The sequence below is a fragment of the Clinocottus analis genome, unplaced genomic scaffold, assembly GCF_023055335.1.
Source record: "Clinocottus analis isolate CAN_PGR_092001 unplaced genomic scaffold, fCliAna1.0.p SCAF_23, whole genome shotgun sequence".
NCBI lineage: Eukaryota > Metazoa > Chordata > Actinopteri > Perciformes > Cottidae > Clinocottus > Clinocottus analis.
This window is the reverse complement of record NW_027175965.1, coordinates 9,490,767-9,507,037: the sequence shown is the minus strand read 5'-3', so window position 1 is coordinate 9,507,037 and position 16,271 is coordinate 9,490,767. Positions and strand designations below refer to the sequence as shown.

Sequence of the window (16,271 nt, the reverse complement as noted above, 5' to 3'; positions counted from 1 at the left end):
TCGAGCATTTGCTTCAGTATTTTTTGCATTAAAGATATGACGTGTAAACGCTAAGTAATTATGAAGTATACAAATACCTGAGCGGTGGTTTGGAAAGCAAAAAAGCAAAAGTAGTTGAACTGGAACACACCAGCCACACCAAATTGGGCATACAGTGTGTGTGTGTGTGTGTGTGTGTGTCAGGGGGATTCCCCTCTTGCTGGAACCACGAGCATCTTTCTACTCTGCGAAGCTGTCATGTTAACAAAATAGTTCACGTAGCGAGAGAGAGAGAGAGAGAGAGAGAGAGCGAGAGATTGAGAGAGAGAGAGAGAGAGAGAGAGAGAGAGAGAGAGAGAGAGAGAGAGAGAGAGAGAGAAAGAGAGAGAGAGAGAGTTTCTGTAAGTTAGTAAACAGATATTTTGGAACAAGCTGACCTGACTGACCTCACATTATTGTTGCACCCAACAGTCGTATTGTTGCCTTGCGATACCAAGAAGTTGTATCTGACCAACATTTCCCTCTCAGAAACACCCGGTGCGGCCAAATCACGAACAGACGTCCACGACTGATATAAATGTCAGTTGGAATTTGTAAAAAAACTCGTAAATAATGGATGCGGCGAGCAGGCAGGGGAGCATCTTCAATGAGTGCCGAGCGCGCTATCTCATCTCCAAACCGAGGAGCCATCTTAATGACTGTGCCCGGAGACCTGGGGGTCTCCATCAGCACCACCCGCCCCCGTTTCCCCCACCCCCCATCGGACCCCCTCTACCTGCCACAGAGCTCTTAAATTAAACATTCACAGCAGCCGCTGCCGTCTCTTTTAGGCAAATCAGAGGAAAATGAAACACACACGGTGCCTCGGGAAGATCCATATGTGTGCAATTGAGACGTATTTTAAGGGAGAGTGGTGAAGTCTCTAACGTGTTGCGGAGAGCAGAAAACGCAAATAATGTCATATCTCTTTTTTTTGGTTTGGTGGATAAAAGCGGCTGCTATCCAATGTTGGTTATTCTGGCACAACCTTTGCCAACACGTCTCTTTCTGTGCATTGAAAGGAGGGACAGCGGACAATGAAGATGAGACCTGAGAGAACAAGAGAGAAAGATGAAAAACTAGAGAAGAAGAGGGACGGCTGTGTTGTTGACCATAGCGGCGCTGGGCTCCACAGCATCCTGCATCATCAGGTCACCTCTGGGGAAGGATAACAGTGGACGAGGTAGTGACCACTGTCCCCCTCTTCTGACCCGAATTCAGACAGGCAAACAGGAACTTGCCGACAGGAAGGAAGTCATATTTTTCACAGCTGTGCCCTGGACGAGGCAACATTGTGTTGAGAGCCGCTTTATCAATATAAGTAATTTCACTCAAGATGGCTGACGTCTGCGATGAGCCTTTCAATATCGGGCAGAACTTGTGCAGATGACCAGACTGGCAGTTTATGTTTTGAATGAAAATGGTGGCCGTTGTCTTTTCCTGTCGCCGTTAAAAAGGCCTTTTCCTGCTCTGGAGACAGATAAAGCGCCTCTTTGTTTGTGTTCTTGGATGAAGATCAAAGCTGCAGGTCCAGACTCGGAGCTTGTGATCCGTCAGGGTGCAGATTTATACGCACTCGCATCCGACGACACTCATCACATCTGCAAGTCACAGCGATAAATCAGATTGGCAGACTGCACGGCTTTACATACAGTATATATATACATATACACGCTGTGGCCCAAGAGCAACTGGTCCTACTTTTAAAGAAAAAGGTTTGTTTCATATCGTTAAAAGATTATTTTTTTTTAAACACAGTTGCTCCAGACGGTCTCGAGACTCTCCTCTCCGTTATTGATGAGGTATTTCACTCATCAGTGCAATACCTTAGAGAACATGCACACCCTTTATACGCACGGATGAAGAGGCCTGATCAATTTATCTTTCAGCCAAAACAGGGTGGAGAGGCTGGGCGGAGGGGTGGAGGCTGTAGCTGGTGGAGGGAGGGGGGAGGGGGGACCAAGGCCCTACAGGAAGTGATTTAATGTCCAAAAAGACATGCACTTGTTTTTGCTCCGTCTCTTTCCTGTTGTGTTCTGATAGGGACTTCCTCTCCCCAGTGGGGATGGAGACGGGTGTCATCCGTCCATCCATTCATCCATCAACCTCCACCCACCTCCACCCTCCTCCACCCCCACAAGGGGCACGGAAATAGCGTTCTGCTGCCGTGCCATCCCCAACAAAAAGCTCACCAAACTCTTTGTAAATCAGTGCGAATGGTCACAAATAGTGTGTGTGTTTGTGTTCTACATGTGGCTGGGCGGACGGAGCGGACGCTTGAGACGGTGAAGCAGTTTTAAAGGTTAAATCTCAAGGTCGTAAAAATGACTCCAACCAGAGAAGGTGGAGAGTCGAGAGGTGAGAGGCCACGAGACGTAACATTAGTATTTGTAACTTTGTGCGCACTAACATCCCCAACCATTTGTGTGTGTGTGTGTGTGTGTGTGTGTGTGTGTGTGTGTGTGTGTGTGTGTGTGTGTGTGTGTGGAGCCAGAGGTCTCGGCCCCAGCAGTGGTAACACCAGGATGATCTCTTCCTGTCTGCCTCAGTATCTCTGAGACCAACTCCCTTCCTTTCCGTTAAAACACACAGTTAAAAGCACACACACACACACACACACACACACACACACACACACACACACACACACACACACACACACACACACACACACACACACTTGTGTTAGCATACGTTTGTGCTTCTCCTCTTGAAGACATTCCTTCTCTATCCCTAGGCCGAATCCAACCCTGAACCACGGCGCTAACGCTAATGACCTCTCTTGGTTTTATCTGTATGTTTTGGACAAATAATCCAAGTGATGCAATAAAAACACTAGAAACATAACCTCAACTTGAGTTTAATGCCTTAAAGTAACGGTATCAATACAAATTAGCATCATAGGCTTCATAAAGATGTTGTTTTAGTATTCATTAGATGTGTTTCCACTCCCTGTACCGTGTTTGTTTTGTGGCCGTCAAAAGGTAAATCTGGCACGTTCACAAGACAGATATTAAACCATAAATACACATTAACATTCAAAAGGATAAAAAATGGTTTCCCTTCTCTGTTGAGCGATTTAATACTGACAATCACACACACACACGCACACACACACACACACACACAGTGACCCACCTGCCAACCTCCTCTCTCGCTCATTCACCCCATCTACTAACACACTTATCAACTGTCACTATTGTGCGCAAACACACACACACACACACACACACACACACACACACACACACACACACACACACACACACACACACACACACACACGCGTATGTCCTCTAATAGCCACCTACAGATGGAGGAAATAAGCTCAGCGCTGCTGTGTCTGCCGAGGATGTGCGATTCGGTGATGGCACATTAACGACAGGACCCATGACAGCAGCATCGGCCTCACCGAACAAAGCACGCGGCCGGTTTCTAATTCAATGAGGATTGTTCCAGCGAAACAATGGCTTTGGACCCCACTGAGGGTTAAGAAAGGGTGAGAAAGGTGAGTTTGCCAGTGGATGCGTTTCTGTTTTAAGCCGTGGAGGATCCCGTGGGCTTGATCGGGCGCGGAGGAGAAAGACTGCCGAGCAGCAACATCCGCTCTCGTTCAGGTAACTCACAAAAAGACTGACAATGAGTCAAAGCTGGAAGGGAAACACTGCCAGACATGCTCAGTATTGTACCATAAAGACTATTCTGAGGCAATATGACTCATATACTATTATATTTCAGTACACCATTCTTATCTGGAACATCCAACGCAAATAGAAAGAAAGAGTTTGTGTCTGAGAAACATCCTGAGCTCATGAGGGCTGCTTTGACATCATGACGGCATCTCACCGCTATCATCAAATACAAGACAAATATCTAATAACATATGCTAAACAACGTGGAAGCACCAGCTGGATGCATCCATGAAGCACCAACCTTGCTTTTGGAGGGATTCAGATATTTATTTAAAAAGACATTTGAAGAAATACACTTTGCGATATCATAAAACATACCATAAGTCAAACAAATTCACCATTAGAAGTGAGTTCATCAGGATGTGACACACGTTCTAATAATCATGACATATCTTCCTCCTATAAAGATATTCTGGATTCGAGGGCTAAACTATGTGTGTGTACGTCTTCACTGAAGTATTTGCATTCCTCGCAGCCCGTTTGGTCTCTGCTAATGGAGCCACTCATGCAGAGCAGCAGGTCTTAATGAAAAACCTTTGGCTGGTGATCAGTGCTATTGATCAGCCTGAGCCGCAGCTTTACGCAGGGCTAATTGATCAATCCCCACCGGTTGCGTCGGATTAATGGAACATGACTGGTGCTCGCCCCAAGACAGGTATGTGTGTGTGTGTGTGTGAGATATGAACACTTCATTTTGCATATGTTCATGTGCATAAAGATGTGAGAGAGCAGGAGTGGACAAAGTACACGTTTAAAAAAAAAATCCTCCTGCGCCAATTTTAAGTCCCAGCATGCTCCATTCAGACAATCTTTTGGCATAAAATACGTAATATTTTTTATAAAAAATTGTTTTTAAAGATATTGTGATCGTAACTATGAACATCCAGTATGATGTGAGCCAGATTCCCATTAAAAATGCCTCCTGGAGCGTCAATAAGACACCTTTTTGGAAAGATTAGGACCTAAAGAATCAGAATCTGTAACAAAAATCACAATAAAACAAAGACTTGTCCTGTTAGGAAGGAGTTTCAGTCAAAAAACTGTGTCGTTCGGTTCAAAAATGAAAAAAAAAGAAGTATTTTATGCCAAAAGATTGTCTGAATGGGGCATGCATGGATTTTTGCTAACCTGTCCAGGATCATTAATCCAGATTTTTCCTCGGAGAGCTTGAGTCACCTCCTCGAGCCTCAATGCTAGAAAACTTTCCATATCCTGGCATCAACATGATAAATACAGATATAATATAATTTTACACGTCAAAATGACAAGAACAAGGATTAAAAGGCGTATTGTACGTGTGTTTGCTGCTGCTGGTCCCAAAGCTGACCGACATGACTCCTGCAGGAAGGACTGAAGCACGCAGGCCAAAACAGGAAGCCCCAACAACACACACACACACACACACACACACACACACACACACACACACACACACACACACATAGAGTACCCCTCCCATTGGTTGACTGACAGGCTGGCTGGCCAGTATTGGCTCCATGGAGAGTGTGTGTGTGTGTGTGTGTGCGTGTGTGTGTGTGTGTGTGTTTGGGTGGATTGAAGGTTCCAGCTGGCCCGTCACGGGACTCCCAATCGCGTGTGAGCGCTGCTCAGAGGCGCTACGGCGAACAGCTCCAACGCGGAAACACTCAACAGGCTGGAAAGGTCAACCGGGGTGATTTCAGCCGGGCAAAACGCAGGAACACGTCCAACGCCACCGATCACAAGAGCCCAGGGATGCTTTGGAAAATGTTTGGTCTATTAAAAAACATTTCTAATTTAGATTTTAAAAAAGAATACATCATATTTTGATGCTATATTATGAGAAGCTTGGCTTCGAAAGCAGATAAGACATATAAGAAGAAGATGTCATTTTAAATCACAGATCAGTGATCACGTGGCCGAAAAAAAGCATAATGATTTTATTCTTGTAAGATCACAATGTTCATTAACAATGTCATATTTGACCTTGTAAAGGAGAGCAATATATGAGCATTATGCCATTACCAACACCTTTTCAGTCTTTATTTTGTGTATGTTAGATTGTGGGCTAATAAAACGCAGCTATAAACAACCGCCACACGCCATAAAAGCTGATATTTGATTGAGAGTGGGCAGCTGTCAAAAGCCTCAAAAGGCCACAGCGGGCCGGTCCAGCGTCTCGCACGATGCTGAAACCAGAGCCCCGCCCCGCCCGTCATTTAGTTAACCTTGACCAACTAACCAGCCGCTCATAAACACCGGCGGCCTCTTATCCTTTGACTGACTCGCACTTTGTGGAATGAGCGCGCACTTCCACTCAATAACCTCTGGTGTGAACTTAATTGTGTATACTCTGGTGTTGAGTTTCGGGCCATGCCGGGGTCCCGTACCGCTCCAAGAAAAAAAAGACAGGCGTTGTGAAATTGACAATGAGAGAGAGAGAGAGAGAGAGAGAGAGAGAGAGAGAGAGAGAGAGAGAGAGAGAGAGAGAGAGAGAGAGAGAGAGAGACACAGACCACCCAACGGCTGAGAAGAAAAACAAAGCTCTTTTTTTTTTTTTTGGAGAGCAGCGTCAGCGTCGATCACACCAGAGGACAGTTGGACGCTGTGTGGTCGCCGTCCTCCACGGGGGAAAATAATATAAAGATATATGAAGCTAACAGGCTAAACTATTGTAAAGATATGTAGCTAACAGGCTAAACTATTATAAAGATACAAGTAGCTAACAGGCTAAACCCTGTTAGCTACTTTTTATCTCATATTTTTTTCTTTTACTTTCTAGTTTTTTGTTTTTCGTTTTAGATAAAACCTTCTTAAATTCAAATGAACTTCATTCTTTACTCCTTTTTATTCCAGGATTGAAAAAAAATCAAAACAGCCCCAGTTTTATGTTGTGACATTATCTGGACGAAGCTGCTGAAATAGATAATAGTATAAACACATAAACAATTAACTACACAATTAATAGGGAACAACAACACTGCAGCGGGGTTTTAAGAAGCTTATGAGCTGGAAAAACCTCCGAAAGTAAAGTGACCTCACCTCTAGCAGAATAAACATGTGCCCTTCATCAATACTTTACCTCTTACTGTATAAATACTCAGTTTGCTCTTATAGATAAACAAAGGCGAACACAATTATTAAATGAAATGTATAAAGTGCTGTCTCTTTTTTGAATAAAACTGTTATTTCAGCAAAATCCTACAATATCAAATTAATACATTACTCATTACTCTTTTTTATTTCATTTATTCTATAGAATTATAGATAAAGACTTCGACAAAAGTAACTTAAATTCATGAAAGCAATTAAATGAGAAACTCAATTATGATGTAGTTTCAATGTTGACCACCAGGGGGACGAAGTATGCAAAGAGCGATCAGAGGAAAGAGTTTTATCAAGTGTGTGTGTGTGTGTGTGTGTGTGTGTGTGTGTGTGTGTGTGTGTGTGTGTGTGTGTGCGTGTGTGTGTGTATATGTCAATAAATAAATTCAATTGAATTTATTTTATAGAGTCAAAATCACAAATACTAATTTTCCTCGTAAGGTTTCACAATCTGTTCAATCTGTTCACACGTGTATGTATATGCATGTCGACATCATTTTAATTAATTGCATTTTAATTTATACATTTGTGTGTTATCAGTGTTATCATGCTTATTGTTTTTTTATGTAATACAAGAGGAGAACTGACTCAAAGGGAGCAACAGACGCCGCTCAGCTTCAGTCTGTTTCTGTCATCCGGTCAAAGATCAAATGCTGCCGTTGACCCTCTGAACTGCCCCGTTACCCAAAGCTCAACGTCCCACTAAAGCGACTGCTGCGCCCCGCGGTGTGCGTGTGCATGTGCATGTGTGTGTGTGTGTGTGTGCATGTGTGTGTGTGTGTGTGTGTGTGTGTGTGTGTGGAAGGACTCAGTTACCTTCCTATGCAGAGGAGAGTCTCTGGAGATCTGGCTCAAGGAATGTTCTGGTCTCTCTGGAACACAAGAAATAGACAGCTGACCTAAAGAGAGACACACACACACACACAGACGCACCCACACACACACAGACGCACACACACACACACAGACGCACACACACACACACACACACACACACACACAGAGTTAGGTCTGCACATATACAAGATTTGAAATGAAATGAAAAGTACTTTAAGTCACGTTTCAATCAATAACAACATATAAAAGACCATTATTTACACATTTGAAGTCTATGACATTTGCAGGCATATTTTAGGAATTAAATATTTCCCTTGAAACATCCAAACACAACATTGTGTGTGTGATTTTTTTTTTACATTGTATATCCAGAAGCAACGCTGAACAGAGGCTCCATGTGGTCTCACTATAGATTATTTGCTATGTGCCATAAAACTCATGTGATCTTCACCAGAGCATTAATTAAATACAATATTTGCTCCTTTTCCTTTGTAATTTTAGAACCATCATCTAGAAATGTCCTACACCACTGCAATCACTGAAATATTGTATTTTAATTTCCAGAAAGTATGGCACAGAGGGAGTGAGGGTTTTTTAGCTGTTTAGCGCTCGAGTTGTTCCTCATCACTCGTCATTGAAGCTTTGAGTAAAAATGAAGAGTTCTCCTCAAAAATTATTTATTCAGGACCTTGAATAACATTACGCTTATTGTTCAATACAGCAAAATATGAAGATAGATGGTATGAAATGGCTTAAAAAGATTACGCAGCCTGTAAGATGCATTGATCTAAACCCATTAGAGAGGAAAACAAGACACATAACAGATGGCCCGAAGGTGGAGAATCAGAAATTGGAGCCAATTAAAGCAAAAAGCGAATAAAAGCAAGACAAGCGCGGCTAATGATACCATGTTCCTCAACTTCTGGCTTCTTTTTACACTTCAGGCTCTTAGCTGATGCTCTCGTCTGCGTCATCTGACAGTGAAGCAGCAGGTCCTGTCCGCTGCTGACGGACACCAGAGCCAGTTTAACATTCAAACAAATACATTTACATTTACGCGTTCATTAGATATTGTTGGACCTCCCTCCTTTGCATGAGGTACTTTTTCATGTCCTGATGTGTCTCACGCAGCTCCCGCATGTCCTATTTGCAAAGGCAAAAGCGTCGATTGCTTTCCAGGCCAGAGGAATTACCCACGACAGCAATGTCTCCTAAACTATTTATTTCATGGGATGAGCCTCATTTATTAATCACTAGAGGAACAAACATGAGCGTCGATGAACGTTCCTGACTATTCTTTAACCTCCTGTATCACCTTATAGTATCCTGAATGTATAAACCAGACATTTTGAAGAGACACACATTCGATAAATCACAACTATGTCATGCATATGTTATTCAAAGATTTGAACTTTCTGAATGAGACCAAATAAAGTATTTGATTCCTTTAATATCCTCATCAGTTTAACGATTTATACATTTAGATGAAGATCACAGGCTCTTGTTTTCTTCCCTCTTGTCAGTTAAACCAACAGAATAGCCTTTCATATTGAATTTAATGTCATAAGAGGACGATTATCAGAACAGTACAGACATTCAAGCTACCTCATGTGGCCCTAATGTGTACTGCATAAATAAAATACATGAGAAACTCAGCAACTTTTTTTTGGCAACCCTGATCGTCTTTGTGAACAACGTGAACGAGTTCATGATTCAGAGTTCAGGAAGGAGGCAACATCTGGGCCATCTTTACATGTCAGAGTGAAGAAACTTGGTCAGGACATCATTCATGTCCACACAGCGGTCCAACAATCTGTATGTTAAACCTGGAAGTTCCACAGATAGATATATGGACACCATCTCAGCAGGTACGTCATTGTCAGCAACACATCCGCCCCGTCCCTCCGTCTGCCTGCCTCTCCTCCCGTCATCACTGCGTCTGGATTAATCTCTTTGGTCGCCTGCTGATCTGAAGGTGGGTCGGTCGCCATCCACCAACACCAAAACTAATTTCCCCGTGTCGCCGCGTGACGTCCCCGCCCACTGACACCCGCACATGCACACACGTGTCGCCACGTATCTTCATCCGTCTCTGTCTCATCTACATGGAGGAGGGCAGGAGGCGGGTGACTGGTCCGAAGCACAAAGGTCAGCACGTCGAAGGAGTTCATCACTCTGGAGGCGTCGGAGCCGCTCTTCAAGCGAGCAGACGAAGGGGAGAAGACGGGCGGGAGGATCAGGGAGAGACAGTTTTATATTTGTCCAGTTATTGGTAATAAGCCAAAAGTGTGTCATGGCCCTACAGAGTTGTCTGGCATCCACTTTGTGCGAATCAATCATGACTGTGTCTCGCTTGTCTTTGATTGCATCTTAATTATGAGGAAACGACACACAAACACACGTCTTAGGCGCGCTACAAATGGTCATTTGGTTACTAAAAACACACTGGAGGGTTTATTGAAAACCCCAGAACCCTGCAGTCAAACACACACACACACACACATTTGGTCATTCAGAAATGATCACACAATGCATCCACTACACTTGCTGGCGTCTGGCACGAGGCGCACAGCTTTTAATAGCATCAAACCCGCAGCAGTTTGTTTGGTACCATCTGTCCGGTCTATTGTGTTTCTCTGTTGTGTCTCTTTGGAAGCCCGTCGGGTGACAGCTGATGTATGGGCTCTCACAAAGCCCCCAGCCGGGCCCTCGGGATCCCGCCATACTGCTTTTCTCCCCGTCTACTGTCTATTTCTTCTGTTTTTGTCTTCTTTTTCTCTTGCTTGTCCCTTTTCTGCCTCACTCAGTATTTTCTTAATCGTGATGTTGTGTTTTCCAGCAGTGTTGTGTCGGTGTTGTGGTGGTACGAGGACGGGAACAGGAAATGGTGTGTGTCTGTGTCGAAGGGCTTGTCGATTGTGTTTTCTGCAGCTCGGTAAAGGTAATGTATTCAGTCAGCGTGTGGTTGACTGTGACTGAGTTCATACAATGACCTCACACACATTCAGCTGGTTGCTAAAATACTGTATTGTGAATTCATCAAATCGCTAAAATTGGATCATGCACAAACACACAGCGTGTTACAGCCAGAAGAAGACACAGTCACGAGTCTGTAAACTGCTAACATTTCGCAATAAAAGAGTTTACTGAAGTAGAAATGCCGAACAAGTGAACAAGTGTTGACCGTCACTTCCAGGGTTAATCCAGGACGGTCCTTTAATCCAGTGAGAGCGATCGTAGAAGAGGATAATTTAAGAAACCTTCTCCAGCACCATGACTACTGCCGGCATCCCGGTACGCTGACATCGTGGAAGCACCACTTACACATTCCTCCGCCCGACTCAGAATGTTTTCTTGTTAAATAAAAAGTTGTGAATGTAAGGAGATGCCTTGAGAGGTTAAGGGTACGCTGGAGTTGAGAGGTGTGAGGGGGGGGGAGCTGGGCTCAGGAAGTTTTCACTCCTTTCTTCCCAGGGTGCCCCTGGCCTCTCCAACTTCCAGTCAAAGGCTGAAAGAAGCCAGATGCCGGCAGGATAATCACCACCTAATAAGAGGCCATATTGAAAGCAGGCCGGCGCTCATACACGACGAGCTTGAAAGGCCTGCGAGCGCCAACACACAACACACGCTGACCACACGCACACACACACACACGCAGTCGGGGCAGGTGTAATTATGGTGCGCTGTGACACATTTCAGAAAGAAGCGATCACTTGCAATCTGTACACATATGGGCAAGAGTGTGTATGCACATCACACTCACATATCAACACACACACACACTCACACACACACACAGGATTGTTTTTCCCTTCTTCTGACTTCAGTCCTCTACTCCGATCCGAGGAAAATGTTAGCACATGGCAAAAGATATGAATCATTTTGTGACCAATTATCAATTTAGGGAGACAGAACAGGATCCCCGTCTGGTTTTGTGTAGTTGTGTCTGTTTTGGTGCGACCTCAAATGGACGAATATGAGGCTAAACACAGGGACTGTAGTCTAGAGACTCACTCTGAGACAAGTGACGGGCTTTCTCTGAACCTTTGGGGTTGAAAAGGTGGAGAACTTTCTAGAAATGACTTGTGATACAGAATCTATCGTTGGCTCTCATCAGGTTTCTTTTTTTTTTTTGCTTCCTTAGAAACTTGGAGCAACTTCTGATGTTGGCATTCCTAAAACCATCTTACATTTCATCAGGACACAAATGGCTCAACATCAAGCAGAGCTGGTGGACTTCAGCCCAAACAGAAATCTGCACCATTAAAAATGCAGCAGTGGATCGACTGGGCCGCTGTTCCACCAGTGTTACAGCGCTGAACACGTGTTTTCACCATGAGTCACTGCAGCTTTCCTCTGGACACAAACACTCACGGGCTGATTTTGGCTGCACCCTCTCACATTCATGCAGGTTTTTTAAATGTCGCAGTGCATTTACGAACACGGACTATGTAAATGAGCACAGCTGCAGTGTGCAACATCTCAGAGTGCTGCTGCTAACACAAAATACTTTTATTTGCCTTTAAGGCAGCCGCTCACTTAACGGTGCGATGCAGAGCGGCACCACTCTGTGTTTCATATTTAAGCAAATCAAAAAACGACTGCAGCTTTCAATCGTCTTCCACTTTGTTCTGTAGAGTTAAAGGAAACATAGCGCCGCGATAGTTTGTGTACTTTACCTTCCTTCTCTTGTGTGATCATTTACTTCACTTCATTTCCACATCTCTTGGTTTTCTTTACGCCGTTTTGTCACTTGCTCATCTCCCTCGTCTGCTTCTGTCTTCTGAATATCTTGTTTTTCCCTTTTCAAGTCTTTTTGGGCGGATGGACATGTTGTTCATGCTGCTAAATTAAATGATGTAGTTATTTCTTTCTTTGAGTTACATTTTTCTGCACAGTGATGTTTGTGTAAAATCAGTTTTCCACTCCTCATCATGTGGCTGTAGGTGGTTTTAAAAATTTTTTTTTTTAAAACAGCAAATAATCCTCATTTAAATACACAAACACACTGTAATGATTCACCGATACAAAATTTAAAAAAAAACTATATGCTACGAATATATGTGCAATCCATTAAACCTCTCTCTCTCTCTCTCACACACACACACACACACACACACACACACACACACAACAGGACCATCAGTCCAAACCTACACATCCCCCACGTGGAGCAGCGTCCTGCTCTTTACACCATCAGCAGCATCAAAAGGAGAATCTATATCGTCCCGTCTGTATTTTTTCATTTGAGTGACTACGAGCAGCAGCAGCTGCCGCCTCCTCTCGCCTCCTCTCTCCTCCTCTCGTCTCCTCTCTCCTCCTCGCGCTCAGCCGGGGGAAGGCAGGAGGTTTAGCAGGTGAGGCAGATTTATGGCGGTGGAGGTGACCTCTGGGGCCGTAACACGGTGATGGGTGAGTGGCTCTCAACAGTAAGCTACTGGCACTTGACAAAGTGCCCGAAGCAGAATGAATTTACTTCTCTTTTCCTCAATCATCAAGCAGCCACTGCCCTGACCCCCATCCTGACTGCTATAACAAGATCTCCCATCTCACAAGGGCCTGAAAAATTTACTGTCACATCTACTTTTCAATGAGCTCAAGTGAGCACTTCTTTCACCTTCAACGGAGCAGGTGCCGGAGTGGAGAAGGGCTAACCTGCCCCGGTATGTGTGTGTGTGTGTGTGTGTGTGTGTGTGTGTGTGTGTGTGTGTGTGTGTGAGGGAGAGAGGGAGATGCGTAGGTCCGCTGGGTTGCTCCTTCACTAACCCAAACTATTGGTCTCACACCAACAGACACACAAAGCTTTGATGCAGCATTTGGAAACAGGATTAAAGAATGAGAACATATTGCAACACAAAGACATTGAAATACTGTATCTTTGCACACACTCAACAACAATCTTCTCCTTCTCTCATACACACACACACACACACACACACACACACACACACACACACACACACACACACACACACACACAAGAGAAAATGAGGCTGCCAGACAGGGACAGAAAGGGCACGACTATACGGATGTCAGTAGACGCCTCTACCATTCATATTAGAAGTCAATCTACCTTATCACATCCCTTACACACACACACACACACACTTACACACACACACACACGCACACACACACCAAGCATTATGAAGTCTGCGTGTTTGCCAGCTTTCATCAGCTTGATGGCAGCAGAGTTGGACTTAATGATCCTGATATTTATTTTATATGCAGACGATAAATCTTGGTGCACACACATTCAAATTTCACCTTTCTTGCTCTCTTGCTGTCGAGGTTAAATCACAAAGGATGTGACAGAGAGCAAAGTAGAGAAAACTAGAAGAGGTGTACATTAGTAAATTAGATACACTACCAGTTTGTTGCAAAAGTTGTGCATGCATTTATTTAATCTAATTTAAATGTATCATTTTTAAACATTAAAGAAGTATTTAAATAGAGGTTGTTTGTACAAGATGACGAGTGCATTGGAGGAAAAACTGTCTAAAAACCTACTTTGACTTCAGGAAAGCAGAGACAGATATCCAGATGTGTGAGCATTTAAAAGTAGACTATGTCTGAGAATAAAATAAAATAACAGTACACATTTCTTTCCTTTTAATTCCTCGGCTATCAGCGTCATAAAAACAAACGGACACACTGACAAATCGATGGAGAAAGCTCCACGTGTTTAAATGCTTCCTGCATCAAATGGCCCGTGCATGAAACCGCTCCAGTCTTAATCAATACCTTGTAAATTAGATAAAGTAAGTTGGTTATGCCAACATTTCATTTCGCCTGCTTCTATATTTACATCGGCATGACTAATTCAACCTCTTTTCTTTTACGAGCCGCTCTCTCGGCCCGCTGGGATAATGTTATCATGATGAGCCAATAAAAATCAATGATTAAACATGTGTGATTATCCAGAGACGGTGTATTAAAATGTATTGTCTCTCTCTGGCGAGCCATCACATCCGCCCCGGAGCGATGGACGCGCTGCGGGTTACGACTGAAAGTAAAGGAGCGCATTACAAGCTATTCAATAAGCCACTGTAACATTGATCAGGCTGTAAAAGCCGCTGCCCGCCGGCTCCTCGGCCTCTGCAAACAAGGAAATGTAGCTGTGGAGGAGGCGAGTGAGTGACGGAGAGGATGAGAGAGAGAAGTAGGGAAGAAAGAAGGAGTGAAGCTGAGAGTAAAGGTAACTTTAGAGAGAAAGTATAAAAGTCTTTTGCAGCAAACGACACACAACGAAAAAAGAGCGGCGCTGGGATTTCTTTCCTGATGAAGCGCTCAGTGCGTCGTCACTTAGCAGTTAAACTTTGCCAAATTAAACTACTTTGAAACCATGACATGCTGTAAATCACTGGTCACTGTATCAGGTAATCTGCAGCACACAATCCACACGACGCGGACCGTTTTCTATCTTCTTTTTCCAGTTTCATCATCTGTCGTTATAGGGTAAATCAAACAGAGAATATAGCCCAGTACATTATACCAGCATCCCACAAATACACCTGCATTGTGGGTAATAGGGCCCCCTAGAGGCCTTAGCACCTTGACTTGGATCAGAAATCTTATATTACTGAACTAAATGAAACAAAAATATTCTCAACTTTCCCCCTCCAAAAAAAAAAAAGACTATTTTCACTATTACACCTTCGGTCAGTAAAAAATAAACGTGCACAATTTTTTACCACTGTTAATAAGTGCAGATAACTCGGGAATACTACATGAACACCCTTCAGAGATGAATTGTTTGATGATATATATGGACAGTTTGCCACTGGAGCATTTCTACTGCCATCTTAAAAAAAAAAAAAGAAGAAATTTCCAGAAATGAGAATAAAGCAGGAGCGCGGTGCTGTCGGCTGCATCAGCGGCAGCGGCTCGGCAAACTGAGTTTTTCTTTTAACTTTCAATTCTCCTAAGCATCCGCGCCTCACAGCCCCTTGGGCTATTGCCTTTCTCAATCTGTCCCTGGAGAGGCAGGAGTTATGGTCCCTGTCGATTGAGGAGAAAGGGATGTTATTCCCCTGTCACCTCCTGGTCGCTCCGCCATCCTCCCTGCCCTGATCTACGGCCTGACTCCCCCCTCTTACCCCGTTCCTCCCTCCCTCTTCCCCACTTTGCTTCGTCGTAAGCTGCCGGCTATGTCGTTGCCATGGACTGTTGAGATGAGGACGATGAAAAAATGTTCTAGGTGGAGGGGGGGGGGGGTGATATTGGTTTAGAGGTGCTGTTGGCAGCTGCAGGGTGTTAGTAGTGGGGAATGCTTCAGGCTGAGTTAAGACACTCGCAGGAGAAGTGCTGTGCATGTGTGTATGAACATGAAAAAGGTTCAAGGGACAAAAGTTGCTAAATTTGTGATTTAGCCTCGATGTGCTGCCTCATATGATGCACATCCACTGAGACAGATCGTAGTGGGCGAGATGGTGAACTGGAGAGGTGGCCGGCCTCGGGACACATGCTGGTTTTTGTGCGACACGTCTTTGTGCGACACCCTCCATAGCGGAGCGGTGACGGGGTCAAACATGAAAGGCAGCCAGCTGCCGGTAGCGTGTGATCACAGGGTCCTCGTCTCTGGAGGTTTGGTTTCTAGTCGGGTGAATGAAAGCTCAAATTGATTTAACACGTATCCAA

The 16,271-nt window shown here is 44.1% G+C and overlaps 1 protein-coding gene across 1 annotated transcript in view; it reads right to left on the bottom strand.

The window, feature by feature from the left end:
• LOC137793796 (adhesion G-protein coupled receptor D2) overlaps positions 1-16,271 on the bottom strand; it is a 72,121-nt gene that overhangs the window by 5,684 nt on the left and 50,166 nt on the right. The window contains exon 22 of the mRNA XM_068590153.1: positions 7,611-7,693. Coding sequence (XP_068446254.1) covers positions 7,611-7,693 — 83 coding nt within the window. The remainder of the gene's footprint in view (positions 1-7,610; positions 7,694-16,271) is intronic.